The 26,739-nt window shown below is 43.2% G+C and overlaps 1 protein-coding gene across 1 annotated transcript in view; it reads right to left on the bottom strand.

Moving 5' to 3' along the window:
- Nucleotides 1-6,551: 6,551 nt before the first annotated feature.
- The window catches only part of ADAMTS2 (ADAM metallopeptidase with thrombospondin type 1 motif 2), a 170,705-nt gene continuing 150,517 nt past the window's right edge, over nucleotides 6,552-26,739 (bottom strand). The window contains exons 12-22 of the mRNA XM_027643112.1: nucleotides 25,782-25,957; nucleotides 21,644-21,777; nucleotides 20,728-20,851; nucleotides 20,028-20,108; nucleotides 18,399-18,562; nucleotides 17,063-17,222; nucleotides 16,282-16,414; nucleotides 13,846-14,053; nucleotides 13,380-13,509; nucleotides 12,248-12,337; nucleotides 6,552-7,941 (exon numbers count right to left, since the gene is read on the bottom strand). Coding sequence (XP_027498913.1) covers nucleotides 7,478-7,941; nucleotides 12,248-12,337; nucleotides 13,380-13,509; nucleotides 13,846-14,053; nucleotides 16,282-16,414; nucleotides 17,063-17,222; nucleotides 18,399-18,562; nucleotides 20,028-20,108; nucleotides 20,728-20,851; nucleotides 21,644-21,777; nucleotides 25,782-25,957 — 1,864 coding nt within the window. The 3' untranslated portion in view covers nucleotides 6,552-7,477. The remainder of the gene's footprint in view (nucleotides 7,942-12,247; nucleotides 12,338-13,379; nucleotides 13,510-13,845; nucleotides 14,054-16,281; nucleotides 16,415-17,062; nucleotides 17,223-18,398; nucleotides 18,563-20,027; nucleotides 20,109-20,727; nucleotides 20,852-21,643; nucleotides 21,778-25,781; nucleotides 25,958-26,739) is intronic.

Here is a 26,739-nt window from a genome sequence, read left to right as displayed (position 1 = left end):
TGGCAGGGGGCTTGGAAAGAGATGATCTTTAAGGACCCTTCCAACTATGATTCTGTGTTTCCGTGTTTGTCTTTAAAAGTTCAGGAAAGGAAAATGTTTTGACCTGATTTATGCCAGATTCCAGGTGATTTGTGTCCTTTAATTACATCCCTCACCCCATTAACCTCCAGTGCATTAGAGCAAGCAGCCACTACAGTACCAGTGAAGATACTGCCATGAAACATTAATGAGCTGTTTTTGTATCAACCAGGCAGAGCTCGGCTGGAAATGTCGCATCCACAGCTGTTGCCTTGACTGCAGCTCACACAGTAACTGGTGGTGGGTGCATGTGCAAACACTGCCACTGGTGCACACAGATTTCCTGGGAGTTACTGGGTTTTCTTGGTCTTTTGCAGGTGAGGAACCGGTTGCTGTGGGGGCTGGGTGACTGCATTCACCACACGGCTTGTTTGCAGAACTGAGCTCTCCACCCAGCTGGGTGGGGCCCTGCTGGGAGCCTTTGCAAAGGCTCAGGGTGATTTAGGCACTCGATTTCCTTGGGATTTCAATTAAACTTGGAATATGGCTCCTGGGAGCCTTCACTGGGAGTTTCTAGGCCATGCCAGTGTCATGGCTCCATTGCCTCTCATTAGCAGGGGTTGCCCATGGCCAGCAAAGAGAGAGAGAAAGGTATTTTGAAGTCTCAGAAGTGCAAACTGTGGTCACAACTCACTGGCAACTTCCCCTGGGAATCCAGCCCAGGGTATTTATTTAAAACAATATCAATATTTTTAGTTGTATTGTTACTGGTCTGCATATGGTTATATTTATACGGATGCATTTTTTCATACATTATTTTAGATTTTATGAGTGTATGTATACGTATATATATATATATATATCGAAGTGCCTGAACGCTGGTGTGGATTTGTCCCTTTGGAATGCACCCTGTGAAGAGGCTGGAGAGCTGAGCACTGTCTATTGTGGCAGGGCTTGGTGAGGACACTGTGCTGCCATCACTTGAAAAGCTTCTCCTAACTGGGGTCCCATCAAACCCCCTGTCCTGCCAGCAGCCAGAGTCACCTGAGACAGGTTTGTCTTCTCATAGCTGTTGCATTTCTTTGATAGAAGATTTAAAAAAATTAAATTACAACCATCAGTGAAAAACCCTGCAATATTACTGGCCTCTAAACTTTCCTCTTTTTAGAGAAGCTGGGCTGTGTTTAGATGCCCTAAGAACTGGCAACCCCAGAAAACAACTTAATTCTTGAGCTGGTTTGGGCAGTGGGGCTGATGATGGCTCTGCTTCTCCACAGCTGTCACTGTCTGTGTTTCTCTCCTGCAGGATCCCTGATTGTTCTTCAGCCCCCAGCTGCTGGTAGGGCACAGACAGTATCACAACAGCATCTTCAAATACATCCACGCTGTGTCGGGGACTGAGCCGAGCGGGTTTTACTCCATCTGGTCTTTCCTGAGATCTCGGGATGCAGAGAGCCCATGTCACCAGATCAGGGGATTTTTCACCCCGAGACCGAAGTCCAGCGACTGTTTCATAACCGTACTTCTTGTGCCGTGCCACCATCTAGTGGTAACTCAAGTCCACGCTCCGCATCCCAGAGGTGCAGCAGCACCGCCGGAACCCGGGTGCCAACGGGGGCTGCAGGGGTGCAAAGTGCAATTTCCTCGCCTGCGGCTGGTGGGGGCACTCTGCTGACGAACCACAAAAACCAGCGGGTTAACTAGGATGAGGTTTGTGCCACACGTGTCATCCTTCTCTGCTCCTTCTTGTAATGAGTTTTTAGAAGTGCCCTCGCACTTGATTCCGTTCTGTGGCTCCATGGCCTCGGTCTCTGCTCGGCTTTGGGAAGCTGCTGATGGAGGAGGGACTGTGGAAGAGTGGGGGGAAGAGCAGGGGGAGAAAGCAGAGCCAAGTGATGGCATGTGGACACATATCCACCTGCACACACAGCTCTTGTGGAGTTTTCAGGCATTCATCCCCTGGAAGGGCTCTGCAGCATTTTTTGACTCCTGTGGGCAAAGCCCAGTGTTGAGCCAGAACCCCGGGTGGGAGCCTGGAAATCATCCTGTGCCCACCTTGCTGTGGGAAAGGGCAGTCAGGTTTGCATGGCACTTTGGAAGGGCTACCCTCTGCCTGGAGGGAATAACCCCTATAATTGCTTTACTGGCCTGGAATTGCTCCTTGAGCTGCTTTTTTTTTTTTTTTTATACACACACTGCACTGATCTGGAGAAATGCCCGGGCTCCCCCATGGGCACCATTTATTGCCCAAATCTGAAGAATAGATACAAAGGGGATAAAAGGCTGATGTAGGCCAGGAGAGGAAGAGGAGGCCTCCTGTGGGTGTCATCTTTTGGCATTTCAGACATGGGAGAGGAAGAACAAAGGGAGAAGGGAGGGGTGTTGGACATGTCTGACCCCACCATGGGTGTCTCTGGTGTCTGGAGTATGGACATGAGACCCTTTCCCATGACCCCTCTAAAAATCTCAACATCTTCAGGTTGTGAAAGCAAAATGCAATTAAATATAACCCTTGTCAATACTGTAAGAATTGTCACAGTAAAGGGACCCCAGGTTTGAGCTGGTCTGCTATTTTATCAGGGCATTTAAGTAAATGACTTTTCCATATGGAAAATGCTGAGGTGGTTTGTTAGCTGATCAAAGAACATGATGGACATGAATGCACTGCATGGTGCTCACTGGATAATCATAGTAAGCAGGGATCTTTCAAATCCTGAAGCAACAAACTTCAATTAGGTGGGAGAGATTCAATTATGCTTTAAAGGGAACCTGGCTACCAGTGTGCAGGATATGGTAGGAAAATGTATGCAAAAGAATTTCATGGAAAAGATCAATTATTTTATCAATAGGACATGCCAAGTGGAATTTACTCATCAGTCCTGAACTGAGCCTTTTAAGGAGATGATACATGGACCAGGATGGATTTCGGCCTCAAGAAGGTTTAAGTGAGTTCGATTAATTTATGTGCAGTTATCAACTGAGGTTTTGGTCCTGTGACTTCATAATATTTAGCCTTGGATAATGGATGTTGTAACAGCGATGTAGGACTTTGGCAGCAAGTGTATCCCAATCCCACTTCATTAAGATAAAGTTGTAGAAATTAAATTGGATTTGAATCTGAAGGTGCTGGTTCTTCCTCCTCCACCATCTCTGCATAATGTTAATTCAATGAAAAAAGCACAGGGAAAAGCCAAACAATTTTTTTGCAAAAGAACACAGACATTTGAATTTAATAAATTATAAAATTAAAGATTCTAATTTGTATATACATTTTTAATATACAAGAAATGGCTATTTATTGCAATTTCTGTTAAGGCATATGTAAGTGAATGGAAGTTGCATATAGATATTCAGATGAACATAGCTAATACTGTGCATTGTAGGTGAGTAAATAAGACACTAAATGCATTACTTAATAAAATAAAACATAAAACCCTTTGAGTACTGGTAAAGCACCGTTTCTAGAATTCTCAAAATATCTGAAAGCATTCTATGGAGATGTTGTGAGACTCTAAATATTGAATGGATATATGAATATAAAAAGTGATGCACTCAGATTACAGAAATTTTTAAAGGAATGTTGGTGAAAAAAATGGCAGATGATTGGAGCCAAGTGAACTAGAATTTGTTTGGGATTTTTTTTTGTAAGAAGCTATCACATGGATTTTAAGTTTACACCAGCAGAAAAATGACAATTAAAAAAGCTTTGTACTTGCATGGTTAGGTCGCAAATGCACTGCTTCATGGGAGCACAGTGCTTTAGCTCTCAGATCTCTGAGATGGTCTTTGCAGGAATATATTTATTTATAAACCTGCTTTAGTTTCTGGGGATTAGGTTACATTAAAATACCACTTTGTGCTCATTATGTCTCAAAATGCAGCACCTGGGCAACAGCAAACAGAAGGCGCATTATGATGATGCTCTTGCCCAACTACAACATTTTAGAGAAGATAAAATGGTTGTCAAAGTCCAACCAAGCAAAAAAAAAAAAAAAGAAAAGACCAAATTTTCCACTACATGACATGGGACAAAGATCAGTTGAGAGGAAACCCCCACCTGTTGCCTGAGGCTGCTTTTTGTTTATTAACAGAGTCCTGTGTTGTGTTTTCCAGTAGGAGTGATGGACATGCTCTTAGGAAACAACCATCATGGGGAACTGAAAAAAAAACCTTCTGAAGAACTCGTGGCAGCTTGAAAAGAAGGCGTCTTTCCTGGTCTGAAGTGACTTAACTTCCTCCCCCCCCCATACAGAAAGACTGTGAAGGGAAAGCAGCTGGTGGCTCTGCTCCATGAGGAGATGGACCATCAGCCTCTCACTTTCTTCAGCAATCTAGACTGAAGCTGCTGCTTCAAATATTTCAGTGTTCCCCAAATAACAGCTAGAGAAATATTCGGTAGAATTAAAACAGTGAGAAATCAAATTAAATCTCCAAAAAAAGTGAGACTGAGAAGGGAGCAAGCCCTTCCTAAATGCAGATGCCACAAGGCATTGCATCGGGTCTAATGGACCTAATGTAGCACCAGACCAGTCCTCTGGGAGGCTGCTCCTGCTCCCTGAGGTAGCAGTTTCCAGCCTATCTGGAAAAATGCTTTTTTTGAGCTGTGGGCACTGCCTTCTGTGGTTTTTCTTCACATTGCCTGGTTGACTAAGCCTGTTCCGAAAGCTAAGGCAGAACAGAATCTATTAGATGAGTTATCTCAGGCTTCTGAAGGTCAGAGCAATGGGTCTCCCCAGAGAGGAAGACTGGTACCATCCAGGCAGCAAATTTCTACCTCCCCATCTGTGTAAATCCAGCCCCAACCCCTTTCTATCCTTGGATTTGTAAGGTTTTTCCTAAGTTTCATATGCTTGGATGTCTTTCTAGGCTATGAAAAAGCTGGGGGTTGTGGCTTATTTTTATTGTCCACAGAGCTAAAAGAATATTAACTTGAAGGGGAAAAGATGAGCTTTATACTAACCACATCTGTGTAAAGGAAATGTGGAAGGCAAGAAATACTATGACTACAGGCTGGGAGCCCAGATACAGCTTGTGTCTCCCATGGCACAGCAGCTGGAATGCTGTTGATTTAGACACGTCTTCCTTGCTTATAAATAGCGTGGTGGGGTTTTTTTCCCTTCAGTGCTCATTTCTACATTGCTCTGTTTTGCACAGATGTGACCTGACCCTACGCTGCTACCAAAACTTGTCCTGTCTGTAGGCAACCACAGATCCCTTGGCACACGGCTCCAGCAGCCAGGCCATGGAGCAGGGCTGGGACAGGACCCTAAAGATAAGCACCCTTTGACTGCAGGAAAACACTCAGTGTTCCAGGAGTTAAAGTCTGTGGTGGGACTCCTGCTGCTGTGCTGCCAAACTGCAGGGCCTGAGTTTTGCTTTTCAAAACCAGAACAGATTGTTGCTTGTGCTGGCTTCTGCTTCCACATCTGCTGCCACGTCTGCTTGGCCCAGGAGATGTTTCCCAGTGCTCTGGACTTTTACCAGGCCTGTTATGCTTCCCTGTCTTCATGGTCTTTGGTGTAACTCCTATCCCTGCACTACCCGAGCTGCTCCAATTGTATCACCTCGGTGCTCTGTAAGAAGGGGTACTTGATGCCAACACACCAGCTGAAAACATTCCTTCTCTGCTCTGGCCGGTATCTCCATTTTTCTTAGACCAGGTGTTGTGCTTCAAAGACTTCTGGTCACAGTTCAGTCCAGAACAGTCCCACATCTAGGTGCTGCAAAGTCTGAGGTTCCTGCAGGCTCTCACCTCCTTTCCAGCAGGAATGGCTTGTTCGGAAGAGGAGACTGGGCAGCTCATTCAAATCATGGTGGTTGAGGGCAGAAGGCAGGGTCGCAGGGAGCCCCGTGTGGTTCACCTTGCCAGACCTGTGAAGCTCTTTGCCAGCAGCCAGACCAGAGAAGAGCTCTCACATTGCTAGAAACGCAGCACATTCCCAGTATTTGTGTGACTGTGCGTACAGGCTTATTGATGGCACCACTTCAAACCAAGACCAGCTCAGACTGCAGGATGAGATCTTACTCTCAGACTGGAAAAATCTGAACTGGGAGCCATCAGACCTACCTCCTGCTAAACAGAGGATTTCAGGGAAGCCCTGGGTTCTGCAGGAGGTTTACCAGCAAAGAGGAAACAAGTGGAAGAGTCCCAGCCAGGAAAAAAACTGCTCAGATATCACCCACAGCAGGAACCAGTCCATGCTCCCTGTCTCGGTGGTATTAGAGCCAAGCTGAATTCATCTTCTGTTCTCCAACCAGGAATTCAAAATGACCTATGAAAACCATGATGACCCTGAGGGGAAAGGAAGTACTCAAAGGGTTGTCAGGTTATACATCTTAAAGTTTCTAGCAGACCTGGTGCTGTGAATACACGTGTGTGTGTTTGTGTAAGGGCACAGCAAACAGTTGTTCACTTCTGCACCAATAAAGCTCTCCTAAGGAAAGCAAGATAATATAAAATTATTTCCTTGAAAAAAACCTCAGCCTATGGGGGGAAAAAATAATGTTTTTCTTAACAAAGCACCAAAGAAAAGACAACAAGAATCCAGTCATCTTTAAGTTAAACAGAATGTGGGTAGAAAAAAAATCAGACCAATAAAAAAAGCACCAACCAACAACGATCACTGAGGCTGTTGCATTAGAGGAATTTAAAGACTACCAAAAATATGGATAATTGTAAACAGAAAGAGTAGGATGTTGTCAGTCCAAGTTGGCCAGATCTACCCTACTAAAATGTCTTGCGTGCATCCAAAAGTTTAGGAGAATCCTTTGAAACTGTTTATGGAAGTATGTAAACTACTGTTTGCTGGTTTTTAATTTACACATAAATATAGGGCTACAGGATTTTCTATATATTATCTAACACAGACCCGGTTCAGAAAGGTACGTGAGCAAAAGCTGAGCTGTGACCACAGAGGCAGCTCTGCCAAAGTCATCAAACTGAGCCTGGCACATCCTTAGGTACCTTCCTGAACTGGGCTGTGTTAGTGCTGGGGTTTATGCAATGCACAGAAGCATCACAGGATTGCTGACCACCTGCTTGTCAGTGTTAAAGGGATTTATTACAGCTTGGGACTGCTCTCCTCCATACTAAGTGTAACTCCCATTACTATTCCCAAGCAGTTTTACACAGGTATAGAAGACTTAAAAGAGCCCATAACCAAGAAACCTGCTAACCTGGCCTAAGTATTACGGTTTGTCTGGATTCAGTGGAACACTGCGGGGATATTGCACTAATACTCTGCCGTACCCTGTACACCTAACCTAGCCATCAAACTGCTCAGATTAGCACTTATCAAACAATCTGTCATTTCCATTTATAGTAGGCTTGAGAATTTGGCATCTCTGCCATAGCACCACTTTGATTTTCCCCCATTTTTAGTCTCTACGACACGGGCAATACTATGATGTTTGTAACATCTCTATAAGAGAAAAATGTTGTTTGTGCCATATTTCCATTTTAGTTTATTTTCCTAAGAGTCTCTCTTTTAATTTTCTCAGCAATCAGCTCCTGAATTCTTTGATTCCTTGTCCTTTCATAAGGTATCCTCCTCCGTGTAATGATGTTGTGCTGTGGTACTTCGTTATCCAACCCATCAACTTTGTAGGGAACATCCACTGCATTGATTTCTGGGTGCTCCTCAGTTGCATTGGAAGGGGGTGCACGTGTTTTGGGAACCTGAGGAGGGCTGGTGGCAGACTGGGTGGTGGACACTCCCACGGGAGGGCTGAGGGTTGTCTGGAGCTCCTCCTCAATGACATTATTCTTATTTACATTAGCATCGGTTACATTGCCGTCCTCTGTTGTGTTGCTGTACATGTTACAGGACTTGCAACACAGCTTATTGTAACCAGGGATGGAGCAGTAACGAGAGAGAACTTCCATGCGACAAAACATTGACTTGTCTCCTTGACAATGATCTTCTGAAAGAGAAAAAGGGAACAGATAAATAAAGAGCATCTTCACATTAGTCAGAAAAAGAAACACAGCTGAAGCTTTGGCAGTGGGCAGAGGGTTTGATATTTAAAGTGGGATGTGAAACTGGCAAATGAGCCTTCTATAAGCAGAAGCAGCATTAATATTAAACCTAAAACTCAGTTCACTTCAAGGGCTGCAAAAGCTGATCAGAACTGTTTGTACCAGCCCCATCCAAGCTCTAGACCATAACACTCAAATTTTTGGCCTCGCATTCTGGAAGTGCTACACTGAACACAGTGCAGCCACGATGAATTGCCTTCCTGTCCTGGTTGCAACTTCAAAACACACAGATAGTGCTGTGTTGTTAAAACCCAAGAAAGTAATCAGGGTAAGAAATCTACTTTTTCCCCCTTCACTCCTTTTAATATTTTTCTGCATCCTAACAGTTACAGTCAGGTGTAACTTGTATTTATCTGGAATGTCTCAGGAAAGTCTTATTTTGATGTGTACCGTGTAATTATCAGAATTAATCCACCTCCCATTGGAGTGATATTTTCGCCAGGTACCTCTACTTTCAAAACAACAGCCTTGCCTCAGCATGTCCCTTGCTCAAGAGAAAAGCAGGGCATTTATCATGAGGCTTTTCTCCTCCTCCTAGAAGGGAGCTGATATTTTTGGAACAACAAACTCCAGCACGATGGAGCCGAGCCAGTCCATTAATAATTGGGAGACCCAGAAGTAACAAGTCCCAATTTTTGTGTCACTGACAGAAAAACTGTAATAAAAAAGAAATAATGACAGTCAATAAGCTTTAAGCTGCCTATAGCTGTTATGACAATTTGCACTATAAAAGAGATATTATGGCAAATCCTGATCTTGCTGAAATACAGGTGGCAAATTATAGGCTGAGGCATTAAAGTTGAATTGGTCAAACAATGCTACTGCCTGAGAAACATAAATAGAAGCCTACTCAGAGATTACTCAAGCCCTTGTGATTTCTGCTCAGAGGAGGTAGAGGACCATATGAATTGGTGGCAGATGGATGGTGAGGGGTTAGCAGGCTCCTTGGAGAGAAAGCTACCTGTCCTCTGTCCTACATACACACTCCTCAGCTCCCGTGCTTCCAGGATGAAGTAACAGAGCCAGACACTGCAGTGGAGGAAAAATCCCAACACACAGCCCATGATGAGAGAATCCTCAAAGGAGAGGAGAGGGCTGAGGAGAAAGGCAGACTGACCAACACTTGGCATCATCAATAACAAAACATTTTCTCTGTGACCAGAGTGCTGAGACAGATGAAATCACTTCTGTCTCTCTCCCTGCTCTTACTACATTTCCACTTACTCTTACAGTAAAGGATGAGTAACTCAAATTACTCGCCTTTATTTAGAGTGCACCCGATGGCAGACAGAGTCAGCCTCTTACTGGAGCTCGTATTTCACCCTCCTGCTACGAGCACTGACTTGTGTCAGCAGCCTCACAGCAAAAGAGAGAAGCAGAGCAGATTCAGATACCAAGGGAACTCAGAAAGCGTAGGTGCTGCCTCTTCACTCATCCTCAGTTAACAAAACAGGGCATTGTGGGTGTTTAATTGGCAAACATATCAGTCTAAAATAAACTAATAACTGGTGCTGCTGCTTTAAAAAGCTGGTGCTGGCTGACGAAAATGAAAACACCTCCCTTACATTGTATCTATACCCTGATTGTTGCATTTGCTGCAGAAAAGCAAAATTCTGGTTCCTACTTTCAAATGCACCAGTTCATTTTCGTATTTTTCAAATGCTAAACTGAAATGGTGCTGGAAATATGGAATGACTCCTTCCTTAAGAACCTAGGAATAGTACTTTGGTTTTGGAGAAGTTTTCAGACCAGCCTGTAAGAGCTGGAAGTGTTCATACCTGCATGCACAGCTCCATACAAAGGCCTGCATGTGCCTATACAGCTTTATATATGTTTTTACATACCCCATAAGAGTCCCCTTTGAACATTTTGCCTTGTGTTGCATGACCCTTATGCATGTTCCTCCACATGGCTTGCAGAATAAAAGCCAACAGATACAACATTTAAACGTGGTTTCAACAAGGCAGGGCTGTTCTTGGCTTTGTAAGGATCACTGAAAGCACCTTTAGAAAAATGCCTTTTTTTCCTATTAAAAATATGCAATGTCAAGCTTAAAAGTACACAGAAATAAACCTGCATTATGTAATAAGTTTAGGGATATCTGATAAGTTATATAAATAAACTCTGTAACTTCTGAATGTCAGAATGAAATTTTGATCCTCTATCCAAAGCAAAATATGCAGATTTGCTGAATTTTTATTTATTTTTACTTGCAGTATGCATGACAGACTGGAAGTATATATTCAAAACATCAGTAAGAAAAAAATAAATCAGTTTCACAGTCACTTTGGTACACATTAGTCTCATAAAAAAATATTGAAAAGCAAACTGAATTGGCACATCTTTAATATTATGTTAAATACATACAAAACACTAATAAAATATCCCTGATAAACCAAAGTGCATATAGACATAGTGCACAATGCCCAGATACCTTATTGCACCATTCTCTATAGCCACCCATCTCTTGAAACATCACTAAACATTGTCTATTTAAAGGTAACAGTCATGAATATATTTATACAGTTAAACACCAATTATTTTACATAACAGTATTCAGTGCCAGATACGTGTCTTTGCTTTTTCACTTTGTCATGTAAATTGTTAACATGTTTCAGGAAATTATCATATTAACAGCAAAATTTAAATATGTGATCACATGATAATGACAAGTTTGAAGTGCTACACTGTTGACGACCCAAAGATTCAAAAATGCCACTTTTCCAAAAAATATGATCAAAGCAATAAGGTAGTAATTTGCTCCAAGACTGCAGTTTTACAGTTGATACATTTCTACTATTGGTACTGACTGTCACAAACAGGTTTATGACTTGTGAATTCCAAATCTTCAACACAAACACGGAAGGTGAAGCACGAATGCCAGTTAAATTTCAGTAAGTCAGGCCACAATCCTGTCTTGATGAAGATATGGATATGCACTGTGCAAATTAACCTCCAATTAAATTTACTGCCTTCCAATAGTTATCATTCAAGTAAAAACACTCCATATGAAGATTAACTCAAGGTACCAGTGTACTGTTTATATTTAAAGCTGGATCTGGTAAATTAATGCCATTTACATTTCAACATTAAGGCATTTTTCTAAAATTCTTCTTCTAAGCAAAAAAAAAGCAATAAAAATTGAGGTAATTCTGTAGTAGTTCACACTGTTATGTTTGCCAGTTGACACATCTAAGAGCACACACACACATACACACACACACACACACAACCATACCAGTCAAATCAGACATGCACATGGTGAAAAAAGACCAAAGATGTAATGAGTATAAACAGCTCCGTGCTGAGCAGCTGGAGACATCGTAGTCATGAAAACATCATATTGCCTCCGCCACGCTGAGAAAAACACCACCACGCAACCTTCAACATGGACCATGCCTGTTCTGCTTAGGGTTTGTTTCTAAAGCGAAAAGTACGCAAAACTGGCAAAAATTGTGCGACGGGAATAAAATGAACGCAGCTTTTCTCAAGGAGAAACACACCAAACCGCCACCGGGAGTTTGGCGAGAGCCGGCGGTGGCGGCGGCGTAGCAGCACGGGAAGTACCGACAGAAACTCGGCTTCTGCTTCCCAGTGAGCCCTCCACGGGTCACAAACGTAAATGTGAGGGTCAGGAATAAAAAGTGAGCAGCAAGGGTGAGGAAAGCAACAGCCCCGCAAAGGAAAATGGAATGAAAAAATTCTTCCACTCATCAGATGACCCTGTCAGCGAACTGAAACCAGAGAGTTAGGAGATTTCGGGTTTTTAGATAAAGGAGAACTTTAGCACTACAAGGTGTCATTATTGTGATGTGATCACATTCACAATAAGTTCTCAGTTTTGCTATCAAACTGAACATCAGGAACCAGTAAGAGCCTTTTTTCACCATCACCAAGCAACAAGCAAACCGATCCCAGCTCCCTTTCAGAGGACTGCAACATACTGTGGAGATCCAACTTCACACATCCAACACTTCAAGACCTCCACCACCAGTGCTACGCAAGCTCCAGAGAAGAAAGACACCGAGCACCAAGTGCCTGGTGTGAAAAAACAGATTCAGCCCAAGATTTAAACTTGGCAAAGTCAAGGGAACTTTCCGCATAGAGAGAAGAAGAGAGCAAAAGGCAAAGTCCACACTCGATGTGGCATGCATTTAAGGGCAAAGGCAGAGTTATAAATGGGTCTTTTACTTGAAGATATTTTCTGGATGGGGTAGTCTGGATCAGGTCTTGACAGCCATTGTATCATGTAGGTTTTCTTTGAAGGATCAGAAACGTTTCCTTGAATAGAGGGGAAAAAAAAAAAGACGTAACACAACATATGTTAGACAGCATTAAATAGTTGCCCTGTCAGAAGGGGGTGAGCTGAGAGAGTGAGTGGGCTCCAGTGGTGAAGGAGCCCAGGGAAGGATTATGACCAGGCTGTGTAGTTTTGAGCAAAGGGTGCTGCTGTTTGGGGAGCTTGCTACAGCTCGTGCCCAGCACTTGACAGCCAAAGACAGCCCGAAGGCCAGTTCTCCAGCAGCACTTCTCAGGGCAGTGCTACAAATGTCCTCAGAGACATGCAGTCTGGTTTAGTTATACTGCCTTGTTAAAATTGTCATGTTGGAGACCATAATTGACAGCTTGCTTCTAATTAATTAGGAATCAAAAGCTACCCTGAGTGATACATCAGGAATAAAAGAAAAATATGAATGACTTAATAATAGGAATATGTAAAATGATCTCACAGGCATCATTTGCTAACAGCTGAAAAGCTAACAAGGATAAAAGCCTTATTGTCCTGGATTAAAAAGGAAAACAATTAATTATAGGTTTAAAAAACTGAATTAGATAACCCCTGCAGATGACTTGTGTCTGACAGAATGGAAAAGAAGGCTGGAACTGTCAATGGAGATGAGGAAAGCAAAGAGGCATCTTTGTACATGATGCCCTTGCTTAGCCACAACCCAGCAGCCTCCTGCCAAGCCCTGCAGGTCTCAGGGGTGCAGGGCTGTTCTTGGGCAGTGCTCCTCACCCAGGGCAGCTGTTGGCTGGTGGCAGATCCAGCCATCCCCATTGTACCGGGGTCTGCCCTAGCCTCTCATGCTGTTCTGGAGCAAGTGCTGCCCCCCAGCAGGAGAAGAGATTGACCACAGGCCCAAGAAGCCCACTGGCCACAGAACAGCTCTAAATTTGGAAAATCTGCTCAAAACAGGGATTGTGGAAAAATGCCACCCCAGGCAGACGTAGCACACCAGCATAAATTCAATTAAGGTGTTACAAATAAATAAATTAATGCTTTCTCAACAAGTACCATACAGTATAGAAGACAAGCACTTACTTGGGCACGGAGGTAGTCTGCAAATCCTTACGTTCTCTGGTTTATTCTCCTTGCACAGGCCGATAGCGTTGTCCCTGGTCCGGCACAGCACCGGTCGATCCTGTGTGCCATTGCCACAGCTGACAGAGCACTGGAAGGACATGCAGCAGTTAGACCCCAGTTCCACTCCTTTGGAAACAACGGATTAGAAATTAGCTTCTGAATTTTAAACTACTGCCCTTGGTTTGAGCTGACAGGGTGCGTTATTTGAACCACTGCGGTACCCACGGTAACCAAGCAAGAGGAAGAACCACTCACTGCTTTTTGTGGTGCACCAGTGACTGTGAAACACTTCAAGAATGGTCTGAGCAATAAGCAAACAACTGTAAACGTGAGGCATCTATTCACAGAGGCATCCATTCACAGCGCCAGGGGTGGCATTGCTTGTCAGAAATTAGTTGCTTGAGACCTCCAGGCAGAGACTGACCTGTGACCAGGGTCCTATTCTCCACTGTGCTGGGCACAGCTCCCGGTTGCAGGGCCTCCTGCCCTCGGGGCGGTCGTTGTTGCAGTACTTGGTGTGAACAGACCGGTTGGTGTTGTCATGGAGGGGCTGGATGCATCTCACCGATCGAACCTGATACCCTGTTTTCCCACAGGTTTTGCTGCAAGGCTCCCATTCTCCTGTAACCCATCTGGGTTGGTGAAAAGAGAGGAAGATGAGTAAAATTCCCTCCTAAATTAAGTGAGCTCAAACTGTCGATCTCTAACTCCGTAACACAGGTTCAACACGATGTTAACACTATTTCTGATACAGAAAAAGAAGATGTGAAAAACCATAAGCAGTTATGGTGAGGGTTATTTGAACATGCACCTGAAATATCAGTAAGATGACACAGATCTTTAATATTAATTGTTCCCATTACTTCTGAGGTGGGCGTTATTCTTACTTTGCCACATTTGCTTTGACTTTAAGCTGGCTTTTACAAGACTGCACATAAAAATATGGTAGCTTTTGTGTCAAAAGCAGCCACCCAAGGGTGCTGCTGAGCTTCCCAGGTGTTGGTGCATGAGATGTGCCTTGTCTCATAATGTAGCATTCACCAGCCACCCCACAGCTGGTTCCTATAGGAGTGAAGCCAAAATATCTGGACTAAAAATGCAGTTCCAGCCTGGCCCATATCTGGGCACTCCATGGATCACACCCTTGGTTATGTTAGGCACCATCAGCTGTCAAACTCAGCTACTACCCAGTGCTGCATGTGCTGAACTTGGGCAAATCAGGGTGTTCAGCATCATAAATGTTTGGTTTTGGGGAAGGCAACACTCCACTGAAAACCATAGTGTCCGAGTTCATAATGTGTAAATCAATTTGGCCACTGAAAAATGAAACCTATGGTTTGTAATGTGGTGTACTTCAAAACATCACTGATCACCCAAACCAGCTCATGAATTACAGCTACAAATTGTAGGGAACTTCAAGAAGAGCAACAGGGACAGACAGGACCAGAGGACATTTACACAGAGTGATGAAAGCTTGGTTATAATTAAGAAGGTATACAGCAGTCTATAAATATTTACAGAGTGCAGAGATCTGCCAGATGGAAATATTGTTCCATGTAAACAGTATTCATGGGAAAAACTTAAACAAAAAACATACACAGTCTGATGAAATACCCTGAGTTTGAAGGAATTGTCCTACAGTACTCATAAAATCCTGGGTTTAGAAATAGTCAGGAAATAGCATGGGGACGAGGCACTGCACTACAGCCTGCAATTAAACAAAAAGTAACTATTTCACCCAACTTTCTCTTTGTAACCCACAGAAATTACCCAGCTGTGGAGAAAAGTGAGTGCTGTGGAGCACAAAGCCATGAATCCTGAGGTGACTTCTGATACAAAGATGAGCTTTTCCCAGTGGTGAAGAAGCAGCATATTAGTGTAGTGGGTGTCACAGAGCTTCATAAAACCCTTTAAATAGTTGCCTCTCCTATGTACAAGAGCAAAATGCTCCGATGACTTTCTATGGAAACAGAGGTGACTGAAACTTCAGGGATCCAAGTACAATTTAGGATCCTATTGAGTCTTTGTGGTACCAAAGTCCAATTATATTTGCAGCTGAAAGGAGAATACAGTCCTTTCCAGAGAACCTGAGATAGAGTTAGGTCATTACTTCAGTTTTCCAGTAAATAAATGTTAAACCCTGACCATGCTGAGTTTATGGGGCACAGTTTTTTGTCTTTTCTCTTTCAAATATTTTTTTTGAAAGGAAGTTAGGAAACATTGTGTGGTATGTTCTATTTATTTGCTGTGATTCCTGGAATCTATAGTTGGTCCCCAGAGATAAAAGCTGGGATCAACATACTCCTTTCTTGTTGCAGTAGCAGCACAAGGAGTATATGAGTCCTACATGTGGCAGGAATAACCTGCTACCAGTCAAAAAAATCACCTGTAAAATGTGCATTAAAATATTTATAACACTTGACTATGTAGAGCGAAGATGAAGGTAATAACAGGCATATCACACTGTATGAGGGCAGCCAGAGAAATTTAATAGGTCAAATATTTTTCATGTGTTTAAATGTCAAAAAATATGAACTTCAGGAAGATTTGGATTTCAGAGTCTGGATGACATTGGTTTCCTTAGGTAGCACTCTGTACATTTCTTCTGACACAGTTAATTCACAGTGTGTAAAATCAGCTGAATTTGTGTCTATTTTGTGCTACCTCAAGATGGCCTGAACACAAACGTCTGGATCAAGGCAGCACTTCTTTTCTAATCCAACTGATGTCATAAGTAATAGGACCCAGCAGTCCCAGAAACAGTATTTCTACGAGCTGAATACACAAGTGCTGGGTGGGTGTGATGCCTCCTGCCCCCCCCCTCCCCCCAGGGAGCAGTGCTGTGGGTAGGGATGCTTACATGGGCTGGGAGCACTCCTGGAGGTTGCACACCCTGCGGATGGGCTTGGGCTTTTGGATCACCTCGCAGAAACTCCGATGAACCATCTTGTGGTCCGTCTTCCTCCGGCAGCCGTACTTGGTGAACTGGTAGCCTGGAGAAAGACACTCCTCTTATTCTCAGTACTGGTAAATCTCACAGAGGACTCACGTTTCAAACAAACTGCACACACGCTGTCAAAGGTCGCAGTAGGAGCTCTGCGCTACCAAAGGAACTCTAAACCGCACCAAATTAACACGTATTCATGCGAATTGAACACCCAGAATTGCTCACCCCCTTTATTTTCTTACCACAGGCTTTAATGAGAAGAACAACAGGATTTAACATTTCAAAAACATTCTGCACATCTGCCCAGCCACAGTCCAGTGCTGCAACCTGACCTGAGGAACAGCATCGGGGTTTGCATCTGGCCCCAAAAGCAGGAGTCTGACCTTGCAAGGTCCTCACCACGGGATGTGCGCTTACAAAGGGCTGCCCCATGGCATCTTGAGGTTTGTCACCTTCACAGCTCGGACACTCTCATCCAAATCTTGGATGTTTGTCCAATCTTTCAGTTTCAAAAGCATAAATCAGAAATGAGCCAGCCCAGAACTGCCCCCAAACCATTTAAGTCAGATTTTAACTCCATTTGCTATTTATATATCTATTATTTAACTTAAATAAAACCCCTCCTACACTCCTGGTCTCCCCAGGGTCTTGTGGCAATGAATCAATTTTAAGTGGTCTGGGGTTTTGTTTTTACCTCCTCCACAAGGTTTTGAACACTGGGACCATTTCTTCAAAGCCCATTCATATGACACTGAGTCCTCTTCCAAAACATTATTGTTATCTACATTCAAGGAATCTTCATGGATCATGTACTTGTAAGTCAGAGATATCTTGGCACCACCGTGAGGAATCACCTAGTAAGCAAACCAGAGGTAAGGAAAAAAGATACGAAACACTGATACCAGAAGCTCTGTGAGATGACACAAAATAGGGACCATCATTACTCAAATATAAAAACATCCCCAGAGGGATTTAAACCTTTTAGCTGCACTCAACAGATTTTTTTCCCTGATGAAATAGTATATCCTTATGACACAGAGTTTCTAAACTGGATATTAAGAAAGACTGTTGTTGATTTAGACTTATTTTTCTTGCCAGCATTGGACTGGCTTCACAATACTAAATTTTTTCCATATCCCATCATAAAGGAAGAAAATTTTGTGCTAAAATGATAATGGATAGTTCTACTAAAAGACAAAGCAAATTCAACTGCAGAGATAACCAAAAGCAGCAAAGAAAACTGGTTATATTTCCGATAAAACACAAATATTCTTATGATAACCCTGGGAGTTCTGTAAAGCCTGTTATTTAATCTTGACAGAAATATAAACTATTTAGAAAGAGTTTTTGTTATCACACTGCACTAAGACAAATGCAAGAAAACAGAACACAATGAGAATAAAGTGAAAAATATTGGTCCTTTGGAAACATAATATTTATTCCTCCTCTGGAGTTCAGCTGGTGTAGATCAACACATTACAGCTGTTTTCAGAGGTATTCTGGACCAACTTATCCCTACTCCTTTAAGTCTATCATTTGCTGGTTTGCAATGAAAAAAAAGTATAGTTGGGTGGTTTTGGGAACTGTGGAACTGGCTGTGCCCTAACAAAGGGAGCCTGGAAGCACAAGACTCCTGCATCTGCCTTTGCAGGATACATTTCCAGAACATGGATGGGAGAAGGAGCTATTAGATCAAGCTGACATGAACCACTTTGACCTTTTTTAACTTATACTCTAATGTCAGATGTGATAAATAAGCTTCAGAGTCTCTCCACAGTGGCTGATTGCTAGGCTGTCTGCAGGAAATAATCAGGAGAGCTCGTTGCTCAACACTTAAGGCTGAGTTATAACAACTCTTGCACAGAGCAGTGAATTAGGAGAAAGGAATTAAAATACATCTTCTATTGTCTTATAACTGAAGCAGATGTCTTCATGTAACTCACAAGAGGAATCTAAATTATATGATAGCCCATTATGACTCTCTAACCCTGACACTGTGTTCTGTGGGAGATGGTTTTCGTTTGACTTACCAGAATAACTATCCCATTACGCAGCGGTCCCATGGTCTGCACCGTTTCTCTGTCATCGTCATTCCGATATTCCCACTCCACACCCATGTCAATAAATACTTTAGAGTCTGGCACATAGTTGTCTTCACTAAGAATGAATTTTCCCGTCTCACGGTTTTTAATAGCTGGGAACAACACAAGAGAAGTGAATACAAGAGGTTTGCTTCTCATCTCTGGTTTTGTTCTGCTCCTGTCCCAGTGGAAGAAGCAGAAAAGGCCAGTCTGAATTCTCCTCTGTTCTCTCACAGGTTTGGAATGACTTTTTCAGGTGTCTCATTGAACTGCCAATGCTTTTCTGTTCAGCTCCAGAAACATCAATTGTCCTTTTTTCCCCCCTTTTTCATTGTCTGCCTTCCCAGAGAAATGAGGCCAGCACGGCTGCACCGTGGGGGTCCAGCTGCCTTCTCCCAGCTAACAACTTCTAAATCCACTGACCAAATCCGAGCCAATTTGAGAGCTCGTGGGGGTCCCAGGGCTATTCAGCTCTTTCATATGTTGTAAGGCAGCTCAGGGGGTTGTTACTGCTCCATCAGAGAAAGGCTACTGGGCTAACCCCCAGCAGGTCCCCACAGCAAGAGAGAGACTTAGAAACAGTATTAATTCTCCTGCTCAGATCCAGTCCTGACACAGACACAGCCCTGTTAAGCTCCTGCTGCTTTGCAGGCGCCTGCCACTGCACACAGCGCCTGGTTCCTCTGCTCCAGATCCATCAGTGCTCCATCCTTCACCTGGACAGACTTCAGCCACCTTTGTATTAGGACAGCTTTTCAGCTGAGATGGAAAATTTGCCCTTCTCGTTAGCACAAGCAGGGACTGTTTGTTATTTAACAGTAGATTTTACCTCCATTTTCTCTCAAGCAGCCACCTGAGCATCCTGCTCCCTCAGCCCTGACTTCAGGAGCGAGTGAGCTGTTCATGCCCCTGCACAGCACTTACCCCACACCGACAGAACTTTGTCTGAACTTGCAGCAAGGGAAGCATTCACTGGTGAGAAGTTGGGATGACTCACGATACAATTAGCAGACCATTCGCTGTGAATCTACTTCCAATTAGTGGCAGCCTACTAGACACTGCTTCCCATTGATTACAGGGCAGGGGAGGAGCAGATTTCAATTACCTCCTAAGCTGCTGCATTGATTTGGCAACCTCATGTCAATACTGTTAGCAATGGGGCAGAATCTGGGACGGATTTGGATGTAGCTGGGAAAGACTAAGATGGGAAGCACATTGTAAAATATGAACACAAAGACCAGGGAATCATAGAATGGTTTGGTTGGAAAGGGACCTTAAAGATCATCTAGCTCCAACTCCCATAGGATGATGCACTGCAACCCATGAAATAATTTAATGCCTCTTCTAGCAGCTTTCACACATGCACATCCCAACACAGAGATCTGGGACACCAGGGAATACAGCACAGGGAAATCAAGTTGCCAAACAAGTTTCCTAATTTAACATACTTAAAGAAGGTACGTGGTGTGGGAGGATAATGGGTAAAAAAATGCATAAACACATTGTCAGGCTCCAAAGACAAAAATAAACAGTAGAAAAAAATTATTCTGACTGAAAATTTTCCTACTTGTTACTTACCAAGATTATGAGTGGTGGCATCTGTTTCCTGTATAAGTAAATGTCTTGCACCAGCAGGAATTTCAAACATCTTAATGTGTCCTATATTGCAGTATTTGAAAATATAGTAATGGGTTAGTATGCCACAAACAGGAAGGGTCTGTCTTAGGTTTTTAAATAAATCTTATTTTCTGAAAGTAGGGTGTATTACTACAAGCTAATCCAGCATCATTCCCATCCCTATTTCTGTACCAGGTGATGGAACATAACAGGGACAAAGGGCTTTGGGGCAGAAGAAAGATGCCTTTAAATGTCATTAACAGACTTCAGACTAAGATGGGCTTTGAGTGCCTTATGCACCCCCAGATACCAGGCAATCTGCTGTCTGATAGTGAGTGATGATGACACATTATTGCAGCACTCCAGTGACTTGGACAGAGCAGGTGAGTGATATCAGCAGCACAGGTAAGTCCACAGCTCTCCAGCAAGGAGCAGGGAAGCCCTCGTTTGTGCACGCACAGGCTCCCACAGCTTTAACTGATCGCTGGACAGAAGCCTTATTTTCAAATTCTAGACACATCTGGAAGTAAGTCCATATTTTTTATTGGAATTAATGGTGCTGCAAATAGTTTGTAATTTTCCTGGTACTTTCCGTGAGACAGAAGAGATCAAGCAAAAATACCCCAAATTCCCCGGGACAAACCACACTGAATGCACTGACCGTGTTTCTTTGGTACTCTTGAAAATGTTCTTTTCACCACTTTGCAGTGGGAATTATCTCCTCCACAAACACCACACTTATCTTCCTGCTTTGTGGAACCTATGACCCTGTCACACCCAACTTTCTGTGCACAAAAGAGAGAAAGAGTCATTCTTATTTATCCACTCTTCAAATGAGCCTTCACTTCATATATCAAACCCCAGACTTCTGCATCAGTAAAGCCTTGTAGTATTTTCCTGCAAGATCAACACCTAACCAGATTTTAATATTTCCAGTTCCTATAAGAGCTGTCAATTGGGTGATTATATTTTCATATTATACTTCACAGTGGTCCTCTTACTGAAGGAACAGTTGAGGAAAAGCTCTTAAGCCTCAGCTTATCTTCAGGCAGCTGCTTAAATTCCAGGAGGATCAATGCATCTATACGAGGATAAGAACCTCCCCCAGTGCTTTGATAGTCAGAGGCTCTAATTCCATTGAAAGATGACCTGCAGCAGATCCTGACTTAGAGGAACTGTCATTGATTTTTTAAAAATAGCATGATCAAATACAGAGAGAATGCACATCAGCCACATCCTAACACCACTTTCCTTGAAAGCTGCTGCATGTTCCTATTTCATTGTACATTCCACCCCCACTAAACCTCAGCAGGAAAAGCTTCCCTTGAAAGCTAATTGTAATAGTTCATCTCAAAATGCTGCGTGAAATATTACTTGTGTAGGTAGGTGCTTTTGGAACTGAGTCACAGGCATGGCAACTGTGAATATCACACATAATATTGTGACAATAATCCTAATGAAATCTCCTTATTGCCTGAAGCGTTATTATACTTAGCCATTCTTGGAGAGAAGCACTCAAGGTACATTTTAATTGTTGTCACAATACTGAGCTCTGAAAGGAGCCATCAAACACTCACCAAGCAGTCTCCCCTCACACAGATGCTGTAAGCATCCTTGTAGGAGCAGCGGGTCCCATCGTGTACCATCCTTTTCATATACACCACATCCCCTGTCTCCTTTGATTCACAATACAGGTGGCACCTCTCCTTAGCTGAAAAAAAAATAAAATGACCCAAGTTGTGAGTGTTCATCTGCCACAGTTTAATAGCTGACATTGTGAACAGCACTTTCAGTAGGGTTGGCTCTGTCTTCCTCCTTGTACACGCAGTGTGGTACCCCAGAAATCATCGATGCTTATCCCCTTTCAAAGGCTCTGTGACCATTTGGAAACTGCTGAATCCTAAAGCACCTGTGTGTTACCATTAGGAGACAGACTTAAAAACAACAGATTATTGACTTCGATGGGGGGATCTATTTAATCCTTCAAAGATGATCCAACCTGGCTGAGGATTCCTCAGTCTGCTGCACAACTACCTGTGAGAGATGCAAGTTTCTCCTGCACTGCACTTAAATCTGAAAAAAAAGCCAAAGCAACTTTGCCATTAAAAGCAGCTGTTTGAAACTGAGTGAACCTGGCATCCGAAATTTCTTCAGAGACAGCTGGGCCATAGCATTTCCTTCTAGTCATGAAGTTAATTTTTCCTCATGGTTGTACTTGTATTTATGATAATTTAAATCATTAAACAAGATGAGATGTCAAAAAGAATCAGAAAAAACCCTATTTTTTTACTGCTAACACATGCACAAACAGCCAGACAAGTGGTATTTTCTCTAATCATTTCCAAAGAGCTGAGAACAAAAAACAAAGCTGAAAATGGCTAGTCAGTGGCTAAATAAAGTTTTATTCCACTAGTGTATTTCATTTTATCCATTTCTCTTGCTGTCCCCAGCCCAGTAATAGGATTCTATGCTTTCTTTGGCACTGAAGAGCAGATGGGCTTTCTGTTAGATGAAACAAATTGAGATTCTGCTATTTTAACATGATTAAAAGTTGGGACATTTTTCCCACCATTTAAAACAATAATGACCCTTCCATTATGGCAGTTCAGTTGATGTAAATCTTCACAGGCCCTTTGCGTTCTTCCCCCATACAGTTCCATGGCCTCTGCCCTCTTTTTATTAAGTCCTTGTTATTGCTGTTGATGTCCCCAAGGCCACTGGGTATTGGTACATCAGAGACCTTTGTTACTGCTCCCAAATAATGCAGAGATGTCACGCTAAGAGTGTAGGGTCTAATCTATTGAAACAGGTACTTTACGTTTTTTGTGCAAATCCTTAATGGGCGACTATTAAGATCATAATGATGGCAGACCTAATGTATTTGCATATATTAGAAATATTAAATTATGCACAAGACATAGATGTGTTCACACCGCCCCCCTGGGTATGTTCCCACCCCCACCCCATACATACCACGCATTCACTGCACGCGATTCAGTGAAAATATCAGCAGGTCTGACTGGGTGCCAACAGCTCTGTACAAGGGCTCTATTTTAGAGATGGTTCTGTTCCCACTGCTCCATGGGAACAATAAATGTGCAAGTGCTGTTAAATTGGACCCTGTTAATTGCAAAGAATTGTTTTCTTCCTATTCACTGGTGTTGGGCATAGTAGAGGTGCAGGAGCACGGATGTGATGTGTGCCTGTCCATTCCCTGCTCCCCATGAGCTTCCTTCTCATTTAATTGAGGTTGGGAGCTAATAGCCAATGTCACACTCTGCTGCCCTGGCAGATGCACGACACAGGGGTCTGTGAGCACAGCAGGGGCCAGGATATGGGGTGCTCAGAGGGCTTGGAGCAGGAGACAGGCCATGGCACAACAGGGCATTGGGATGCCCAAGCACACACTGGGGTGCATCCCAGCTCAGCTTTTCTCTGCCCGCAGCATGAGGTGCTCCTCTCTGTTCCTGTCCCATACACAATGTGCCAGACACATCCAGCTGAGCTGTGTGTGAAATGTATGGATTTATGTCACTTCTGAGCCACAACTGCACAAAGTATGTCACTGATATGCCTTATCTTTACAAAAGGAAGTTTTAAATAGATTGGAGTTCAAGCGTAAGCCACCCTCTGGCCTTGCTTTCACACAAAAGCTGTTCCCTTTAATAACCCTGCACAGGTAAATGGAACTCTCAAGGTGTCTGCAGTCATACCACAGATATATGGGAAACCAGCAGTGCCCAGGGATCAGTGCTCAGACATCAATGAGCTGATTTCTGACCCAGAAGCCATTGAATCTAATAGAAAAAAAATCTGATTAGCTTCAGTGGTCTTTGCAGCAGGCTGCTCCAAAGCCTAAAGCAGAAGCAAAGGTCCTGCAGGCCACAGCATTCATCCCCTCACCCTGTGCCAGCAAAGCTATTCCATGAAATTAAGCTGTGAGGCTGTATCTGTGCCTTTGAAAATCCCAAACTGACCAAGATGGCATGAAAAGAATGAGGGAACCCTGAGAACTGTTTGGGAAGAAAGTCAGGCAAAGTAATTGCAAGGAATTTGCTATTAATTTCTGGCAAAGTATCCTCTCACTGGAATGTAAAATGATTCACCCAAAGTGACCCTTCCCCTCCCAGCAATGGGTGCTGGGCTGAGGGCAGGGTGGGTGCCCCTTGCCAGGCCGACCCTGCTCTCATGGCTTGTCATTCAAGTGAAGCGATACAGTTTAAAAACATGTTCATCAGGTTGAGACTCATTGCCCTCCTCTGCCTTTTTATTTGGTAAAACATCTTCTCAGTGTATTTTCTGGCAGTAGCAGACGTGGCAATAGCACAGCAACAGCCCTCTTGGCCCAAATCAATCAGCTGCACTTCCACTGACAGATAAGCCGAGGCATTAACAGGAAGATTTTTGTCCTAAGAGGTGATCTCTGCCGAGGTGCCAGAACAGCAGCCTGACCATACTGGTTGAGACCCAGCACCCATCCAACCCAACACCTGCCTCCAACAGTGCCAGCAGTGTTTTTGCAGGAAGATGTAAGAACAAACTTGATACTCTTCTCAGAATATCCTCCAAGTTCTTTTTAAACTGCAGGTTGGGGACTTCCGAAGTCATGGCAGGAACTTGGTGTTTAGTAGCTCTTAATGGATTGTAGAACTGTCAAGAATTTTTCTAAATCATTTTTAAAACTTTCTGGCATCTGCAAGTTCCTGTGACAGTGAATTCCAGGATAATTAGATACTGTGCGGAAAAGTACTTCCTCTTATTTGTTTTAAATCTGCCACCTGATAATTTTATTTGATGTTCCCAGGCTTGGGAACATTATAATCATTCTGTGTTCAGTCTCTTAGTGCCACTCACAAATCTGTAACTCTATCTTTTTAATCTAAATCCTTGCTTTTTCAGGGTGGGAACTCCTGGTTTATCCAAACTCTCCTCATCCAGAAATCATTGTTTATGTTTGATTTATTATGGCCTTTCTGAGTTCAACTGTAGGTTTTTTAGCAATGTGGGCAGCAGTGAGATGGGCACAACCTGAGCTGCTCCAGCCAAATATTTAAAATGCAGACACACCATGCGGGTACTCAGAGGCAGATCAGTGTTCTCCATCCCTCTCTTGACAGTCACTGAACTGATGTTTTCCTAAAGCTATTCCCAACTCCCAGCCTTCCTGTTCAGAGCCCACCTTGTCTATAGACCCATACAGACACACACACCAATTTTTTCCCCATATCCATTACTAGAGTTCATTAATACCAACCTTCTTTTGCCATCTTCAGTCACTTTGTGTTACAAGGTCCTTCTGCAGCTCTCACAGTGCCCGGCCCTAGTTTAATTAGCCTCAGTAATTTTGTAACCTGAGTAGATTTTGTCACTTGCTTTGTTCCCTTTCCCTGCTCTCTGCCATGTCCAGCAGCACCCATGCTGCCAGCACCCGTCTTTGTGGAACACATCTTCCCATGCAAAACCATTCCTTTTGTCTCATGATGACTCAATTTAAGAGCTCTCATTGGAGAACAGATTCCAAAGTTTTCTGAAAATCCAAGTACATTGTATGAATTGGATCACTCATACATACACTGATGCTCACTGATCCCTCCAAACAACTCGTAACAGATTTGGGAGGCATCATTTTCCTAGAAGAAGTTTTGCCTCTCCCTGTATAGTTTTGATTCATATTTTCAACTGATTTTAGTTTTCATAGGAAAAGGGGCTACTCACCATCAACGTGTTCATAGGGGAGCCAGTGGTGTTTCGTGTTCTGGTACTCAAAGTAGGGGTCCCACTGCCTGCACTGCTCCTCTCTGAAATCCTCAAAGTCCTTGGGACAGTCCTGTGTGTTGCACAGCTGGAACTCGTAGCTCGGCCCCACACACGTGCGGCCTCCGTTGGCAGGACTGTGGTGGGGAGAGAAACCCACTGTTAGTTTTGCCATTAATGGATGAATTGAGTGTCTATCAAATCTTTTGAGGAGCAGTTTAATTCCCAGTCGTGTCAGTAGGCACTTGGAGAAGCCAGTGCTGTATTTCTGATATGGAAAAAATATATTTCCTTTCAAAACCCGCTGTCACCATTTAGCTCTTAAAAACCAATTTCTGCAAGCAGAGGCTCAAACCACTTGATAACAGCAAGAGAAGCCATTTTCTTGGTGTAGCCAGGAAAGGGAAGCACAAGCAGATTTAGCAAGTCATCCACATTCACCTCTAAGCCTGCAGCACACCCAGCACAGCCCAGCTCGGTGCTGTGTCCCCAGGCAGATGTGTCCCAGGTCACTCTCAGATCCAGCAGAGCTCAGGAGCTGCAGCTGGGTTTGCACCCTCTTCCAGAAAACACAGAAAACATTTTCAATAGTGCATTGGGCTTTTCCTACATGAAAATAGATTTTACAACTAAATCTGTGCCCGCAGTTATAAAGGTCACTTTTGTGTTGCCAATGTAATAAAGGCTGAAATGAGAACTGCCAAATTTTTTCTTAACAGAACAATTTCCATTGGAAAATGCTGCAGCATAAAACTTGACTTGTTTTAAAAAATCAATGATAAGATGATTGTTAACACTGGTCAAGTTCAATTGCTTTATCAACACAAACTGAGAAATTCAATGTTCAAAATATTCTGTCTGGTAAAATAATTTAATTCTGACAATTGTTTCAGTTCTTGCTGTTAGGATCTCAACATTT

This window comes from Corapipo altera, unplaced genomic scaffold (genome assembly GCF_003945725.1).
Source record: "Corapipo altera isolate COAL_440 unplaced genomic scaffold, ASM394572v1 75, whole genome shotgun sequence".
NCBI classification, from domain to species: domain Eukaryota; kingdom Metazoa; phylum Chordata; class Aves; order Passeriformes; family Pipridae; genus Corapipo; species Corapipo altera.
This window is presented reverse-complemented; position numbering and strand designations above follow the sequence as displayed.